This window comes from Hesperophylax consimilis, chromosome 8, assembly GCF_061612785.1.
Source record: "Hesperophylax consimilis isolate HC1 chromosome 8, BYU_Hcon_1.0, whole genome shotgun sequence".
NCBI classification, from domain to species: Eukaryota; Metazoa; Arthropoda; class Insecta; order Trichoptera; family Limnephilidae; genus Hesperophylax; species Hesperophylax consimilis.
This window is the reverse complement of record NC_142843.1, coordinates 21340230-21355944: the sequence shown is the minus strand read 5'-3', so window position 1 is coordinate 21355944 and position 15715 is coordinate 21340230. Positions and strand designations below refer to the sequence as shown.

At 33.4% G+C, this 15715-nt stretch overlaps 1 protein-coding gene across 1 annotated transcript in view; it reads right to left on the bottom strand.

Annotated features, from left to right (window-relative positions):
- Positions 1 to 15715, bottom strand: part of LOC149421717 (uncharacterized) — a 35277-nt gene that overhangs the window by 4902 nt on the left and 14660 nt on the right. The window contains exons 9-12 of the mRNA XM_089634687.1: positions 12663 to 12682; positions 4718 to 4846; positions 3378 to 3477; positions 1675 to 1846 (exon numbers count right to left, since the gene is read on the bottom strand). Of these exons, the coding sequence (XP_089490813.1) occupies positions 1675 to 1846; positions 3378 to 3477; positions 4718 to 4846; positions 12663 to 12682 (421 nt within the window). The remainder of the gene's footprint in view (positions 1 to 1674; positions 1847 to 3377; positions 3478 to 4717; positions 4847 to 12662; positions 12683 to 15715) is intronic.

The window sequence follows — 15715 nt, the reverse complement described above, 5'->3', positions numbered from 1 at the left end:
GAAAGCCTGTTTTTTCCCAATGCGGTGCAAGGCGATAGGTCGATAGAGTCCTGCTGGAGAGGTCAAATAGTCTCCCTCAACCAGTGTCATCCGATCAACGCACGCAGTAGGTGGGCAGACGGATCCGCCGCCAAGACCTAGACAAACCTTACCCCATTAACTCGGGCACACCTGGTAAGTCACCAAAGGTAGTGATCGGCCCATCGGCATTTTTTACATAATATTCTTTTAGGTTTTCCTGGAAACGATAAATATTTAATCCTTTGGAGCATGAGCCTCAAAGTTGGTGGAGGTAATAGATAAAAGAAAAAAAGGGGGACAAATGGCATGGAAACATGCCGACTGTCGCCAAGTTAATACCGAGCTGCACCGGCTATAAAAGCTGTAATGCTATGGAAGTTGTGCGTTTGGTGTGTAGGTATAAACAAAGGCGACTGCCGCTGTGCGTAGTTGCGATTTGCTGTAGCATGGACGAACGATGTTGGCGGCACTTTTGTGCGCGCGGTTTAAAACTATTTGCCTGAGCAAAGCAAAGTATTGTTTTAACTCGACTGTTTTGCATGTCGTCTGTCCGTTAATTTGTATAAGTGGACATTGAGAAATGGTTCAGCACAGATAATTTTTTCAAATGTGAATGTGAACCGTCGTGATATTTGGACTTTCTCATTCGCATTTTTGGCAATATTATGGTACCTACCTGTTTTCATGTTTTCGAACATTATTCAGGCAGTTAGGTACCATGTTAGATAAAATGTATGGGTTATTAAGTACGTGGGTATTTAAATACCTCTTACAATTTCAGAGATTTTTTTTTGGTATATTAAATAAGAGAAAATTAGAAACACCCATAGACATATGAATATTAGTAGACCTGCCCTAAGTGATTAAAAGCGTATTATTCCCCACTCCCCATACCGGTTCCATTGGAGCCGGCTGGGCTCGCGTATGGCTTCCCGTGAATCTTGAGAATGTGACGTCATCATTCTTGTTCGAACTAGCGTCGAGCTATGGTCGAGGCATTTTATGAAATAACACGGCAAAATAGTGGCTTGTGATATGAAAACTTGTAAAAATATATGTGAAAAAGAGAATAAACCCAATTGTCGTATTACATTCCATATGTAAGCATCATTTTAAGCTTATTCACGTCGTATAATATGAATCAGTTGTAGAAACATATACTATCACATCGAGCCAACATTGGTCGAATGTAGCGATTCTCAAGTGTGCGCATCGTTGTTACTGGGAAGTAAATTATGAACACTTATAAAAGTGTCTTAACTAAATACGTAAACAAAATATTCGACTCTGAAAATAGAAGAATTTTTTTTTTGCCGAATTTGGACTTCGCAAATTTGTTCATAACGTGGCAAGTAATTTGCGCTCCCATGTAAAAATGTCTATTCATTCAAAAGCAGATTTTACTTTTAAGAACTAAATGGTGATATTATAATGCGAGATGCCTATATACTGTCAGATTGATTTATTGACGAATCACAGTCAGCTTTACCGCCTTCGTTCTTCAACAGTTGATTTTACCCCTCACCTTTAATTTCTAGTCTATATATTCATATGTCTGTGGAAACACCCTTTTTAGAACTACTAGTAAAGCTGAATGGGTTAATGGCCCATCTCCCTGGGGGTATATACTATGATTGATTGTAGGTAGCTTACCAGGGTTAGCGGTCACCAGTCGTATCAGCGCAGTGACGGCGTGCTCCTTTTGTATCCGGGGCAGCCCCTGGTAGGTGGGTCCACCGAAGTCCCCGAACCCATCTGCGCCGAAGAAACTATCCGTGGCCGATATGCCGAACAGAGATTCGTTGGCACCCGTGTAAACTGGTATCTAGAAGTTTAAATATATCAACACCGATTAATCTTAAGCTGGACACACACTGCAGAGCCGTTTTAAACACGAGAAATAATTTCTCAATTGAGTTGGGCAGTTTCGTTAAAAAAATGCACTTTTTCGCAATTAGCCTAGTTCGAACGTTATACGTATTTGTAAATCTGTTGTAATATGTTTATACATTTAATATAAAAATAATAATTTGGCCCCGAACCATTTGGCTGAATCCATTTGGACAAATTATGGAGCCACATACGACCGAGCCGAGGAACCGGGCCAGTTTGATCTATAGGGTGCAGCAAGACATACAGTGCAGTTTTTAAGGGCTGGTACATCGTAGGAAACTGGAAGGGGTCTCATTGTGTCAGGAGGGTCGTGCCGTTTTCAGTCGTTATCATGGTTTTGTCTGAATAACACCGGGACCTCCTCGTCCGCACGTTTCTTGACAATGGCCGTTCTTTTATCACGGTTTTTTAAAACAAAATTTTCGATACTGATAACACAGGGCAACATCACGAGAGACCTCTTCACTCCCCAAAAGTGACCGTGTGGTTTGTGGATTTCTAAAGTTGGGGTGATTGGGCCTTATTTTTTTGAATCTCAATTGAAACAGATCTGGTTTCAACGGGTCGGTGCTACCGCCCAGACTGATTGAGTTTCAATGACGAAACTACGACAGATGTTCCCTTCGCGCCTCTTCTCTCTGAGGACTGCCTTTGAGACTTCTTTCTATGGGGCTACCTGAAGGAAAATGTTTTTAAACAAGGGCATTACACCTCGGAAAACTCAAAGATCGAATTCGGGAGGTAATCGCTGCTATACCCATCGAGATGGGCCAACATGCGGCCGAGAAATCGTCTTCATCAATATATCGCTGCTGGGGGGCATCATCTTTCTAATGCCATCAGGACTTGATGCATAAAATGTGATGCACCAAATAAAAAAAATAAAACCAATTTCTCTAAGTTGCGCCGTTTTTTTTAAATAGCCCTTCAAAACTTCACTGTCTGTTATGTCCAGTGATGTCATACCGCAAAAACGAATTTCGGTTTTAAAATTCGGTGTTAAAAAATAATATTCTTTACAAATATTTTACTAAGTGCAATAATACAATACAGCTTCACACATGTGTTTAAATTGTCCTAATTTAGCGTTGAAATAAATAAATAAATTACCGAACCAGAACGCTCGTGTATTTTTCTCGTTAAATTTAAATCACAAAGAACATTTTTATCGGCGTACAAACTCCCGTCTCTAAAATTTTGTCATCGTTTTATCTAAACAAATATATGAACAGCTGTTTTGTGAATTAGTAAAAATATACTTGCTAAATAAATTAGTTTGTCTACTGATGATGTAAGAAAAAGGTCGTTAGTCGAACTTCCCGTTATTTCCGCAAAACATTTTAAAACCGACATAAATCCCGTATTAACCGCTACCGGGTCATCAAGATGTATTAGTCAGGTTTGTCAAAATTAAACCAGTTAGTTTCAAGAGTGAATAGCAAAAATATATTTAAACATCTTACGTCTATTCGATTAAGTTGCTGCAAGGTCCGCAAAACGTTGATTTTGACATTTTTTAGGTTTGTGTTTCCATTGACGCAGGTTATGGCGATCAATGGAGGGCTGAAACATAGATATATAAAGCACATTAGAAATGGAACGTAGTGTAATCAGTGTTGCCAACTCAGCTCATTTAGAGCTAGATTTAGCTCTAAATTGAGGCCGTCAGCACAATAAAGTGATTTAGCTTCTTCGCTCGTTTTTAAGATAATTTAGCTCCTTTCATCTTTTTATACAAAACTGATCAACGAAAAATGACAATTTAAGAATAATAACTCTTTTTTGTTTTAATCTTGTTTTTATACCTCAGAATTTCTTTAGCCCACGACCTCCTCGGGGAAACTATATTCTCTGGTGAGCCCCAACAAGAAGATGATACACGAATATTCGGGTTTTTTTGTCCTCAGAACTTTCTAGAATTTCTCTATACACCCCTCCCTCTCTCAGGATTATGAATTTTTGGTCCCAACTTGTACCAGGTTTTAGTTCTTTTTTAACTCTTTTTCGGCTGACGTCTGGCTTTATTTAAGTAACGTAATAATACAAAATTAAGTGCCTAATTAGAATTACAAAATACTTTGTAGAATGATTAGTGTTGATGTTATTGTAAAAAGAAATAATTTTCCACTGGCAGGAAACGATTTTATGATATTTAATAAAGAATTATGATTAGAATTGATATTTTTAGCGGATACAGTATATTGACTTAATAATAATGAAATATAGATAAATATACAGTATATTAACTTAATAATAGTATAAAAAATTGCTTTTGCACTAAATAACAGACGTTGACGGCTGATGATATTTTGGTGCAAGGAGTGTTTTGGTGACGAAAAAATATAATCGGGTATTTGTATTTATATTTTTTGACATATCATATTTATGTACCTACATTACATACGAGGCGCATGCCCGGAAATTCGTAGTACAAGTGGGAAACTGGTACATTACAACCCGAAAACTTTTATAATGTAATACAAATATTTTTTTCTTGGTCTAACCTTTGACGCATTTAAAAATACATTGAACAGCTGATATTAATCCATAGCGACGGATTTTTCAAATTTGAACTAATAAATTCCAACTTCGGACATAATTTTCTCGAAAATTAAAGCTCAAATGAAAAAAAAGTGTTTCGCAAAATCGACTCTAAACGTGATGTGGATTCACCAATTTCCCGCTTGTACTGCCAGTTTCCGGACCCCGTGTATATTATCCAAAAATTCGTTCTTGTAGTTGAAAACAGGCACGTTAAAGATCATCAGCCATCGTTAAATAAGTGAAATATTTAGTACATTACCCGTTGTTGAAATATTCGTTTTTAATTACAAGGGTCATCGCCATGGCGTCGTCAGCTCCAGCGTCGACGTCCATGACAATTTTTTCAAAATTTTGCGGAGGAGCCTCCAACAACATGACACCGGCATTGCTGAAACAATGAACACACATTTATTAACATACCATTCAAAAGTTCTTATCTACAAAATACATAGATTTCCTATTCGCACATAACGTTCCTTTAGTTTGTTGAAGTACCTATCTTCTATCTTCTTATCAATATATAAAGAAGAAAAAATTAATTTAATTGAATATTACTAAATTATTAATAATCTCTTCAAATTATTTGTAATCCTGTTTAAAACGTGATTGCAGGCCTTTAACGAATGAATTGATGGTTTCCTAATAAACTTTTAGTAAAATACGAACGTATTGTCACGATGTCGGAGCACGTGTTCATAAATTAGTTCATTGTATATTATCAAGGCGAATTCAAGTGCATTGTGTTTATCAGGAAACCAATAATTACGAATAATTTGAAGAAATTAATCAAAAAATTCTCCGTGTGGTTGTGATTTCGACAATTCGGGTAACGCCGGGGACTTTAAATATAAAAAAAGTTCGGTGTTGAGCTAACGCTCTATTTACATAGATTTTTGAAGTAACTTAGTTCCGTTATATATATATAATATAATATATATATATAATACCTCAAAAGTCCCACCAAATTTCTTATTTGAAATAATCTAAGTTTAATATATCTACCTTGAAAAAATATATAACCCAATCAAAAATTCATTTAACGCTTTTACCAAATACCAAATTACCATTTTACCAAATTCATACACAGAGAAAAATGAGCACGGCTGATTTATTAAAATCCTATTAAAAAAGTGATAGCAAGCCGTTTCCTAATAAAATATTAGTCCATTCAGAATATATCGGAACACGTGTTCATACAGCTTTCCTGATAAATAAAAGGACCAAATGCGACAATATTTGAATTTTTATGAACACGAGTTCCGACATCCTCATAACACATTCATCATTCGTGTTTAGAAAATCTGTCGATTCCTTCGTTAAAGGCCTGCAGTCCCGTGTTTAACAGGAATACGAATAATTTATCAGTAACTTTTCTCCGTGTGCGTTCGATGTTCAGGAAATTACCACTTTTTTAAATTTCCGTTGAATCATTCCACTACATACATAAATTTCATATTAAAAAAATATGTAATTTATCATTGAATACGAAGATAATACTAACAAAAAGTTAACCGTTTCAACTGGGAATCGAATCCAGGATCTTCTTTCAGGAACGTTTTTATCTTTACGTTGTCCCGGTAAGACATAAATCCTGCGTTCAATTTCGAGCTGAGACTGTTATCTTTTTATTTTCTGTGTCTTGTTCTGTTACTTATGCACAAATACTACATTTAAATAATTTAAAAACTTAACCACTCGGTTATTTACTGTTAGATAATCTTATTTAGTAATTATATCAACACCTCGGCTTTATGTCATTATATACATCTATAATCAGTTAAAAATGGTTGTCGATTATCTCCCAGCTGACTGAGCGGCACTTAACTGATGGTATATCTGCTGAAGGTCGCAGGTTCAAGGTTGCTCCTTCTACTTATGCTTTCCTGGTAGCCCGAGTCAACGATCTGCGCCAACAACGGTGAGATCATGTTACCTAATGACGTCGAATTCCTCAATCGACCATACTTTTGGATGAGAACCAGGAAATTAAAGACTTAAACTTTTAAAATCTTATAGAATTAATTATTTTTGCCTACCGTCTGACAAAAGGCTAAACAATATTCATGTAATAAATAATTCGATTCATCACGTTTTTCAACTAACAACTTTTAGGATGGGTTGTTTCATAAAATTTTAACAATTCTTCAAATTTCAACGTTCATTTTCGGGTTCTGTGAATGTCCTATTCAATTTTTGTTAGTATATCATTATAGGTCAGTTGCTTGACAGAACTGTAATAATAACAGAAATTGAAAAGCTGTTTCACAGAATTTACTTAATTCACTATAGTCTTTAAGTACTTTTTATGATTTATCTCTAAACTTGTAGAAAAAATATTTGTACCCTTTTATTTGACATTGAGCATTATATATATATATATACAAAATAATTTTCTTTTATACTTTTTCCTTATTTACATGTAAAAAAATATTTAAAATTGTTATCTATCAGTCAATTTGTGAGAAATAGTTAGGATGCAGGCGAATCCTCAAGTTATTGTTTTACAAAATTATCTTTTAATTGCTGTCTGTATCTGTATTTTCTCCTTAAATAAATAAACTTGACAATTAACTTTGAAATTGAACTTCGAAAGAATTGTTCAAATTCTCTGAAACGACCCGTCCTAAGTCATCTAGTACCTACACGAGTGGTGCCATTGATGTATTAGTGGTGCGTAAGATTTTTAAGAATCACGATATCGATAATATTTTATGCACTTCATTTTTACTGATGTATTAAAAATATTACTGTGGGACATGTTAGTATACCTAATTTAAGCCGCTTTACTTGAGTTTAAACCAGTTATATACTGAAAAAACTTACTGATATAAAATATTGCTAGTTAATTGAAATTCTGGCTAAATTATTTGTATTCCTGTTAGAAAAAGGACTGCAGGCCTGCAACGTTGGAATTGACAGGTTTCTTAAAAATTGTCGGTAAAACACGTGTTCATAAAAATTCAAATATTGTAACATTTCGTCATTATATTTATCAGGAAAAAGATACCTGCATGAACGCGTGTTCCGATATATTCTGAATAGACTAATATTTTACTAGGAAATGGTTTGCAATCACGTTCCTAACAGGATTTCAATAAATTAACCATACTTATTTTTTCTCCGTGTACATACATGAGTTGTAAAGCAGTCTATCATAGTACTGTATAGTGGGTGTAATTGGTTTTTGGACATCTCTGTCTTTGATGTTTCTTACCTTCTCTCTCTCACTCTGCGGGGAAATTATTATAATATTTTTTTCTAAATTTTGACTTTTGTGTTTTAAAAAATTAGGTTGTCCGAAAGAATTGGTTGCATCCTAAACTACAAATAAAATGAGTTCACACGTACCGCACAGTTGTTAAATGATAATAAAATTAGTAGGTAGGTACATACGAGCAAAAAAATACTCTAAATCTCAACTAAACACAAACTACTGTGTTACTTTATGCGTTGTTCGTATATAAATAAATGATTCTCGTGGAGCTAAAGCAGGTTGTAATACTATTAAAAATATCGTATCATGTTTCATGATTTACTCATTTAAAATAATGTATAGTTTTTTGTTATTTGCGACAAGTTACAGAGTGGAAGATGCTTTCAGTATCGCCCTGGTGCAAGACCACCATTCAGAATTGAAACGTTGATTGAAATGTTTTTGGCCGTGTATGGTAACCAGATCTGAATAACTAGGTACTTCCACATCTTTCTCCCTCCCCATCTCCTTCCCCCCCACGACATTCAGCCTCACGACCTACCCCAATTGGGGATGCCTTAGTCTCTCTGGCTCCAGATGGTTGGGAGCAGTTGGGATTCTTGTGAGTTTTCACATTAAAAAAATCTAATTACAAGATACAAAATAAATCATTAACATCATTACATGAATGAAAGGGTAAATATAATATAATATTATTATTATAATTCAAAATTATATCAAGGGCGCTTGTTGACATCATTTTTACTATTTTTTGTTTGTTTGTGTAATGTATATTTTATTTAGAGATTTTGCCATTATAAGAGTAATTTAAATTGTCCCAAAATTTATTCCAGGATGGCAAAAATTATCGCAAACGGAAGAAGATAATTATGTGGTTTATACTTCAATTAAAAATGTGTAATTGCATTATGGTTACACCTTACCACATTATTAATTTGGACAGGATGCTGATTAATTAGTTCACCTGAGAAAATATAGTCACACCATTCAGTTAATTGAATTAACAATTAAAATGTACAAATATAATATTTTATGGGGATATTTTGTAACAGAAATCGTTATTTGTTATAAATGGAACTTCTCTCAATAATTTTTTGGTACGAACTTGGTGCCCTTGGCACATTTAATCATTATCAGGTTCAATATGTGATATGGTTACCCTGAAAACTTTTATGTTAATCACCGTAGATATTAACTTTTTGCGTAAATAAGTTGGTGTTGAGGAGTCGTACAAATATGATGTTAAAACTTTTTTTTTAATTGCCGGCAACCCGGGCGTTTATTGAAATAACATTATCATCATAAACAAGTAAGTAACCCGCCTCACTAGAAGATTTCTGTTCTGAGGCGGGTACATTGAAAAATTGTACTGTTTACAAGTAATTGTATTGTATTGTATACAAAAATACAACTAATATTAATTAAAAAAAAAAAAATTATAATTTTCTTCAACACCTATGTCGTCATTGGGGATGCTGAGTGGAAGGCCAAGGAGAAGAAGAAGATATGAAGTTGGTAGGAATGAGGGGTGGGTAGCAATTTAGTTTGTACAGGAGTGACGTTTAAATATATCCCTCCCGCTGGGGAGCAAAACGATGGGTCGAGTGACCGTTTGGAGAGGTCTCAAAACCAGCCTCTCCCGATCTGGTATGCCACGCAGTTGGTTGGAAAATTTCACAATACACAACAAATCTAAGGAAATCTCATGTTACCGATGCCGATAAGTAAAAAAACTTTAGTTAATAAAAATTTAGTGGTGTAGGTACCAAAAAAAACCGTTACGAATAAAACATATTTGAAGTGATTTTGCATTCAACGAAACAGTAAAAAACAGAGGAGAAATAATTAGCTCGATGACCTTCCGTTGGAGTATATTTTTGACGCTCATTTTTAAATGGTCTTTTTATCACATATCATAAACCTGTATTCAATATTGTAAAAAATAAACTGAAAAAATGTATCCATTTTAATAAAACTGGATTTTTCATGGATTTACTCTTAAAATTTAATCTTAAGGCGATGCACTACGTCGTGTAATAATTTAAATTGAGCCGCTATCAATAACACCCCTTACGTAGATGGCGATAAGGTTTAAATCCCGCTTAACACCATCCGCCTGTTTTGATTTATGCAAGAAAAAAACATGGCCAAAAAGTGCCTTTTATTTTATTTTGTGGATGTTTAGGCATAAATATTTAAAATTTTTTCGATCATTTTATAAATAACTTAATTTTCCACATCATACAATAAAATCATATCTTAAAATGGGTTCGTAAATAGGAGATTTTGAACTATAAAGCAGTTTTCATAGGCCTTATACAATTTTTTTTTCTGGGCTTATAAAAACACTTATCTAAATAACACTGGATTATTTCAAAGGCCAAAATGTATTCTACTCGCAGTATTTAATTAAAGCATCTGAAACATTTCTAGGCGACCAAATTTTCAAACCAAAAACACATGATTTTGTCTTACTACGTATGGCATCACGGAATGCTTGAATAACACCAAACTTTAAATTATTTAACCGCTCATTTTTTAATAATTTAATTGATATTAATGAATTGCTGCCTGTTATAACTTTAACAATAGTACGGTTTTATTATTTTTTTAACCACTCGGATCACGTTTTGCTGTATTTTTCACGAAACATCAAGGGTCATTTAGTCGAATAGTGCCATATCTGTCACCGACGGACAATTCGTTCTATCTTATTTTATATTATGGTCAGACATATAATGTAAACAGTTTTAGAAAGAAAGAACACCAATTTTTATCTTTGCATTAAAAAGTTTACATCTATACTTTCAAAAATTTGAAATATTTTAACGTATAAGAAGATCGTCTAGACTAGAACGTACTTCAAGAGGGAATATTTTAAAATGAATCTCTTCGCCTAAAAAACTTACGGATATAAAATATTGATAATTTAATAAAAATCAAGTCAAATTATTCGTATTACTGTTAACTGCCTGGGATTGAGGGCTTTATCGAATGAATTGACAGATTTCCTAACAAACTATCAGTAAAACACAAATGTGTTATGAGGATGTCGAAACACGTGTTCTTAAAAATTAAAATATTGTCGTAATTCGTCATTACATTACATTTATCAGGAAAAGCGCAGCTGCATGAACACGTGTTTCGATATATTCTGAATGAACTAATATTTTATTATAAAATGGCTTGCTATCACTTTTTTAACATGATTTTAATAAATCAGCATTACTCATTTTTCTCCGTGTAAGCTCCTGCCGACAATCTACTTACAGAAGCGCAGCGGGTAAAAAAAAATTGCAGAAAACGTGAAACTGTTGTACCCCCAATTTGGGGAATGTTGCGAGGCTCAAAAGCGGGGAGAGGAAGAAAATAGGGATTTAGATCAGATCTGGTTGCTAAATAAGACTAAAATGATTTAAAGCAAAGGAGAATGCTTTCAGTACTGCCCTGGTTTTACAACTACCGCAATTCAGAAACGGATTTAGGTTTACTCCAGATGATAGTAGTTGATTTTCTCAACCTCGTTTTATTTTACACGCCCTTCCATTAATTTAGTCATACTATTTCCTAAATACTATGTAAATTTTTCCCTCCCGACAAAGATTTTGAACTCGTCCAACGAAAAGAAAATGCAATATATCCCTAACGGTAATTTTTATATAATTATTTACATTTACTTCGTTAGAGTGATTTATTTTTGGGGTATTATGCCGTGTTGAGCTTCCCCCTTCTTTAGCCAACGTTTCGGACAGCATTACAGTGTCCATCATCAGAGCAGATGTGTTAAAAATTGTTGCGAAGTGTGTGCTTATGAATGAAGATGTCGCCAGCTCCAATCCTCTAAGAACTGGCAACACATTATATTATAGTATACACAAATATCGGATGCCAAGAACTATTGATTTTCTTTATTGATATTTATGAGATTTTTGTGAATTTAAATTGCCTCCGTAATAGGCCTTATCAAAGTTATTATTACAATCAATTTAAAAATTATATTATTCCCTTATCCATATATTCTATTCTATCTTCAAGGATTTCGCAACCCGTCAATAGCGGAACAAATTTTGGTTGATTATGATTATTGTAAATTTACAACCATGAGTGAGAACAATTAGATAAATCTCGATTGTAGGACTAATTATGAAATGGTTTAATTGTCGTATTTGTGAAGAATAAAAAAAATGCGAAAATTCTTGGTATCACAACCCCTTACTAATAAATGATAATTAATTTTACACAACTGATAAACTACCATTTACCCCACATTAATCGTTACAAACAATCATTTACCCCACATTAATCGTTACAAACAACCATTAACCCCACATTAATCGTTACAAACAACCATTTACCCCACATTAATCGTTACAAACAACCATTTACCCCACATCAGTCGTTACAAACAACCATTTACCCTACATTTATAGTCTTTTTTATTAGTAAGGAACTTAGATTAGAAGTTGAGACCGATAAAAATTAGGGTAAAAAGTAACTCCCGGCCTCAAAATTGTCGGGAACCTTTGCTCTATTTATAAAACTGTCTCAAAACGGTTCCATGATAACTCAACACTGTGACAATTTAACACACTTTTAAAAAGTGATATATAAAGTCATTAGAAACGATGATTTTTTTAACCTAACCTAACGTACTTTCCATGACTTTATATAACTTTTAAAAGATGTGATGAATTATATTGTGATGATTTATCCGGTCACCCTCAAAACATATGAAATATATGATTACGGAGTAAATGAGAAAATACATTGAAATTCAATTAACTACTCCAATTTTGTCAATCTTTATATTATAATATTAATGTGACATATCTACAAAATGATAATTAAATTAAGGTGAATGCGTTCTCAATATCACTTCGAAAGATTATTACCATTCGAATTCTTTCCCTTATCCATCCACAACACTGACTTTTGAGACTCCTAATAAATTAGTAAAAAAATAAAAATCATTTTACGAAAAACTACTAACCTTAACGCAACCAGTTGAATAAGTATCCCAAATATGTACATCATTGTTTAATTATATATCACGCACATTAAATTATTTAAAACAAATTAAAAAATAAAATAAAATTCACTTCACTGAAGAAATTCGCGAGTCGAGTTCAGCCGGTGCGACTCGTCGTGAGCTTAAAATCTCACTGACCCGCCGTGAAATTCGCAAACAGGTGTCTGCGATTCTTCACTTTATAGGAGATAATATTCAATGGCAACTGATTTTACCCATCAACAACATGTGAGCATACTGTTGGTACCGAATGGCGCAAAAAAACTGCAAATATATCATATTTGAAAAAAAAAAATTGCTAAAAATATGAATGCATTTTTTAAAAAGTTTTAAAAATTTTATAAGATTAAAAGTGCGATTTCAATACATTATTAATTATTACTCACATCATTATATAATTTCAAATTTACGGTGTGGCATTAGAGTTATTCATGTGATTAAAGTGTATAGTTATTATAGCATAATCTATTAAAAAAATATTCTGAAACGTCAAGGCTCTACAAAATAATGTTTTTTTTACCGTTTTTTTACTTGTAATAGTAAATTTAATAAAGAATCCACAACAAAACAATTATATTAATATACGTATTTTTGTAATGCTTAGCCAAATTTAAAAAAATAAGCTATTATTTAATACATGAATAGTACATAGCAACTTAATTGACAGTCCTTGCCATCGTTGCCACTATTAAATTCCATGTGCCGACTAGGAATACAAGACAAAATATAACATTCTTCTGCAATACATACACAACCAACTATCAGACACACTCAATGACCAATAGGATGCATGATCTGGACAACAAGTATCGGGGTACAATTGATATATTTATTGACTCCATTTATAGAATTAAGCATAATCAATGCCAGCACTTTGTTGAATCCTACAAATTAGAGTAGCTTTGGTAATGTAGTTTAGTGTTTTGTCTTATGTATAGAGTTGTTATAATTTCTTTTTTTATTTTATGTTACTCTTACGTTTTACCAATATTGTTTCATATTACTTTTTAATATATTCTCATTATACTTGTAATCACAATTTTACATTTGTGTATTCATAGATCTATTTTGTACCTACTTTCCTTAAAACTAAATGGATATAGTTGGTTAAAATGACTGTGCGATCTGAAAATGGTAGAGTTGACCCAGAAATATTAGAAATAAAAGGCAGCGCAAATTTGACACATAGATTTCTGGATTTCTTGCCCACTCCCTCACGGGTCGGTAAGGAATTAACATAAACCAGGTGCAGGCAGAAAGCGTGATACCGAGAGCTTTCCATTCCATATATTTCTGTTGGAGCCCGTACATGGGTCGTTGCGGCGCGGGAGCGGTATTGCTTACTTCCATTGGCCGCATTCTTGTTCACGCGGGTGATGTTGATTTCATACGGACTATAAAAAAGAAACATTTTTCGATTGCGAATAACCTGAAAATGTTTTAATTTCTTCTATTACCATAATTATAAGCTAAAAACGAAGCTTTCCCTTAGCAAGCAGAAGATTGAACCCACGACGGCCAGGTGGGAAAGCGACGCTTTGAACCTCTCAGCTACCAAATTTACAATGAAAATACGTGCGGTGCCTTTAGTTTATTATGTGATATTTTTTTAATTATCGATGAAATAATATCGTTGATTTTTATGGGTCACGGCTAAGAATGCGTGAAAATCAAATAATGCAAATAATGTAATTTATTTTTAACACATACAGTCCACTCAAAATAGGTTAGTAAGTATTTACTTCAGCACAAAGAAGAATATTTAAATTTTATGTTATTGAAGGTGTTAGTTATTATTGGCTTTCGGCTGCATTCATATTCAAACGCCAACTAAGTATAATAACCTCGAAAGGATCGGAAAAAAGCCTTGAAATTGCTTGAACGTATCCTGTTGTCTACATTTAAATCTGTTATTAATAAAGTTGGCGTTCAGCAAGTAAAATAACTCACTGTAGTCTGCATAATCATTATAATCCAATGCGAACGGTTCATCTATTGAGCAGAAAATTTTCTAATTATTGCAAGCAAGGTTCTCACACGCTATTTTAAAATACATGTATTTGCCACTAGGTTACTTTTATTGTACGTAAATGTAATACAAGAATCAGTAATGCATTGTGCCTATGTTGCTTGATAATTGATACCTATAAGTTGGTTCCTCGATAACTCATCACAGTGACAATTCAACACACCTTTAAAAAGTTATATAAAGTCATTAAAAGCGATGAAAAAACTAACCTATTTAACCAAGTTTGTGTTATATCACTTTTATTGCCACCCAGCCTTACCCCATAATATGATAGAAAACTTTTTATTGTCACCCAGCCTTATCCCATATTATAATAGAAGAGTTTTAATTGCCACCCAGCCTTACCCCATATTATGATAGAAGAGTTTTAATTGCCACCCAGCCTTACCCCATATTGTGATAGAAGAGTTTTAATTGCCACCCAGTCTTACTCCATATTGTGAGAGAAGAGTTTTAATTGCCACCCAGCCCTACCCCATATCGTGATAGAAGAGTTTTAATTGCGACCCAGCCCTACCCTATATTGTGATAGAAGAGTTTTAATTGCAACCCAGCCTTACCCCATATAATGAAAGTGTGTAGTGTGTATAATGTTTTTATTGCCACCCAGCCTAATCCATATTATGATGGAAGAGTTTTCTAATTTAACTAATCGGATATTCGTTCGTAATTATGTACTTTTTGAGACTGTCAAATCACTGTTTTCGATTAAACTTTTCTACCCATCGGTTTGCATTATGAATACAAAAAATATGCTTTGGATAAATTTAAACTTTTCCTATCGTTTCGCTTGATTAGAATTGAAATAAACTTGTTAATTACTTCAAAATATATTTAATCGTTTACTACTAAAAATGATTTTAGTAGTAAACATGAAAAAGAAATAATAAAAATAAAATTACAATAGGCAAAAAATACATTCTTGAAATAAAAATACAAGATTTTTTTTTATAAAGTGATCAGATGGGTTTACAAAAAGACTACC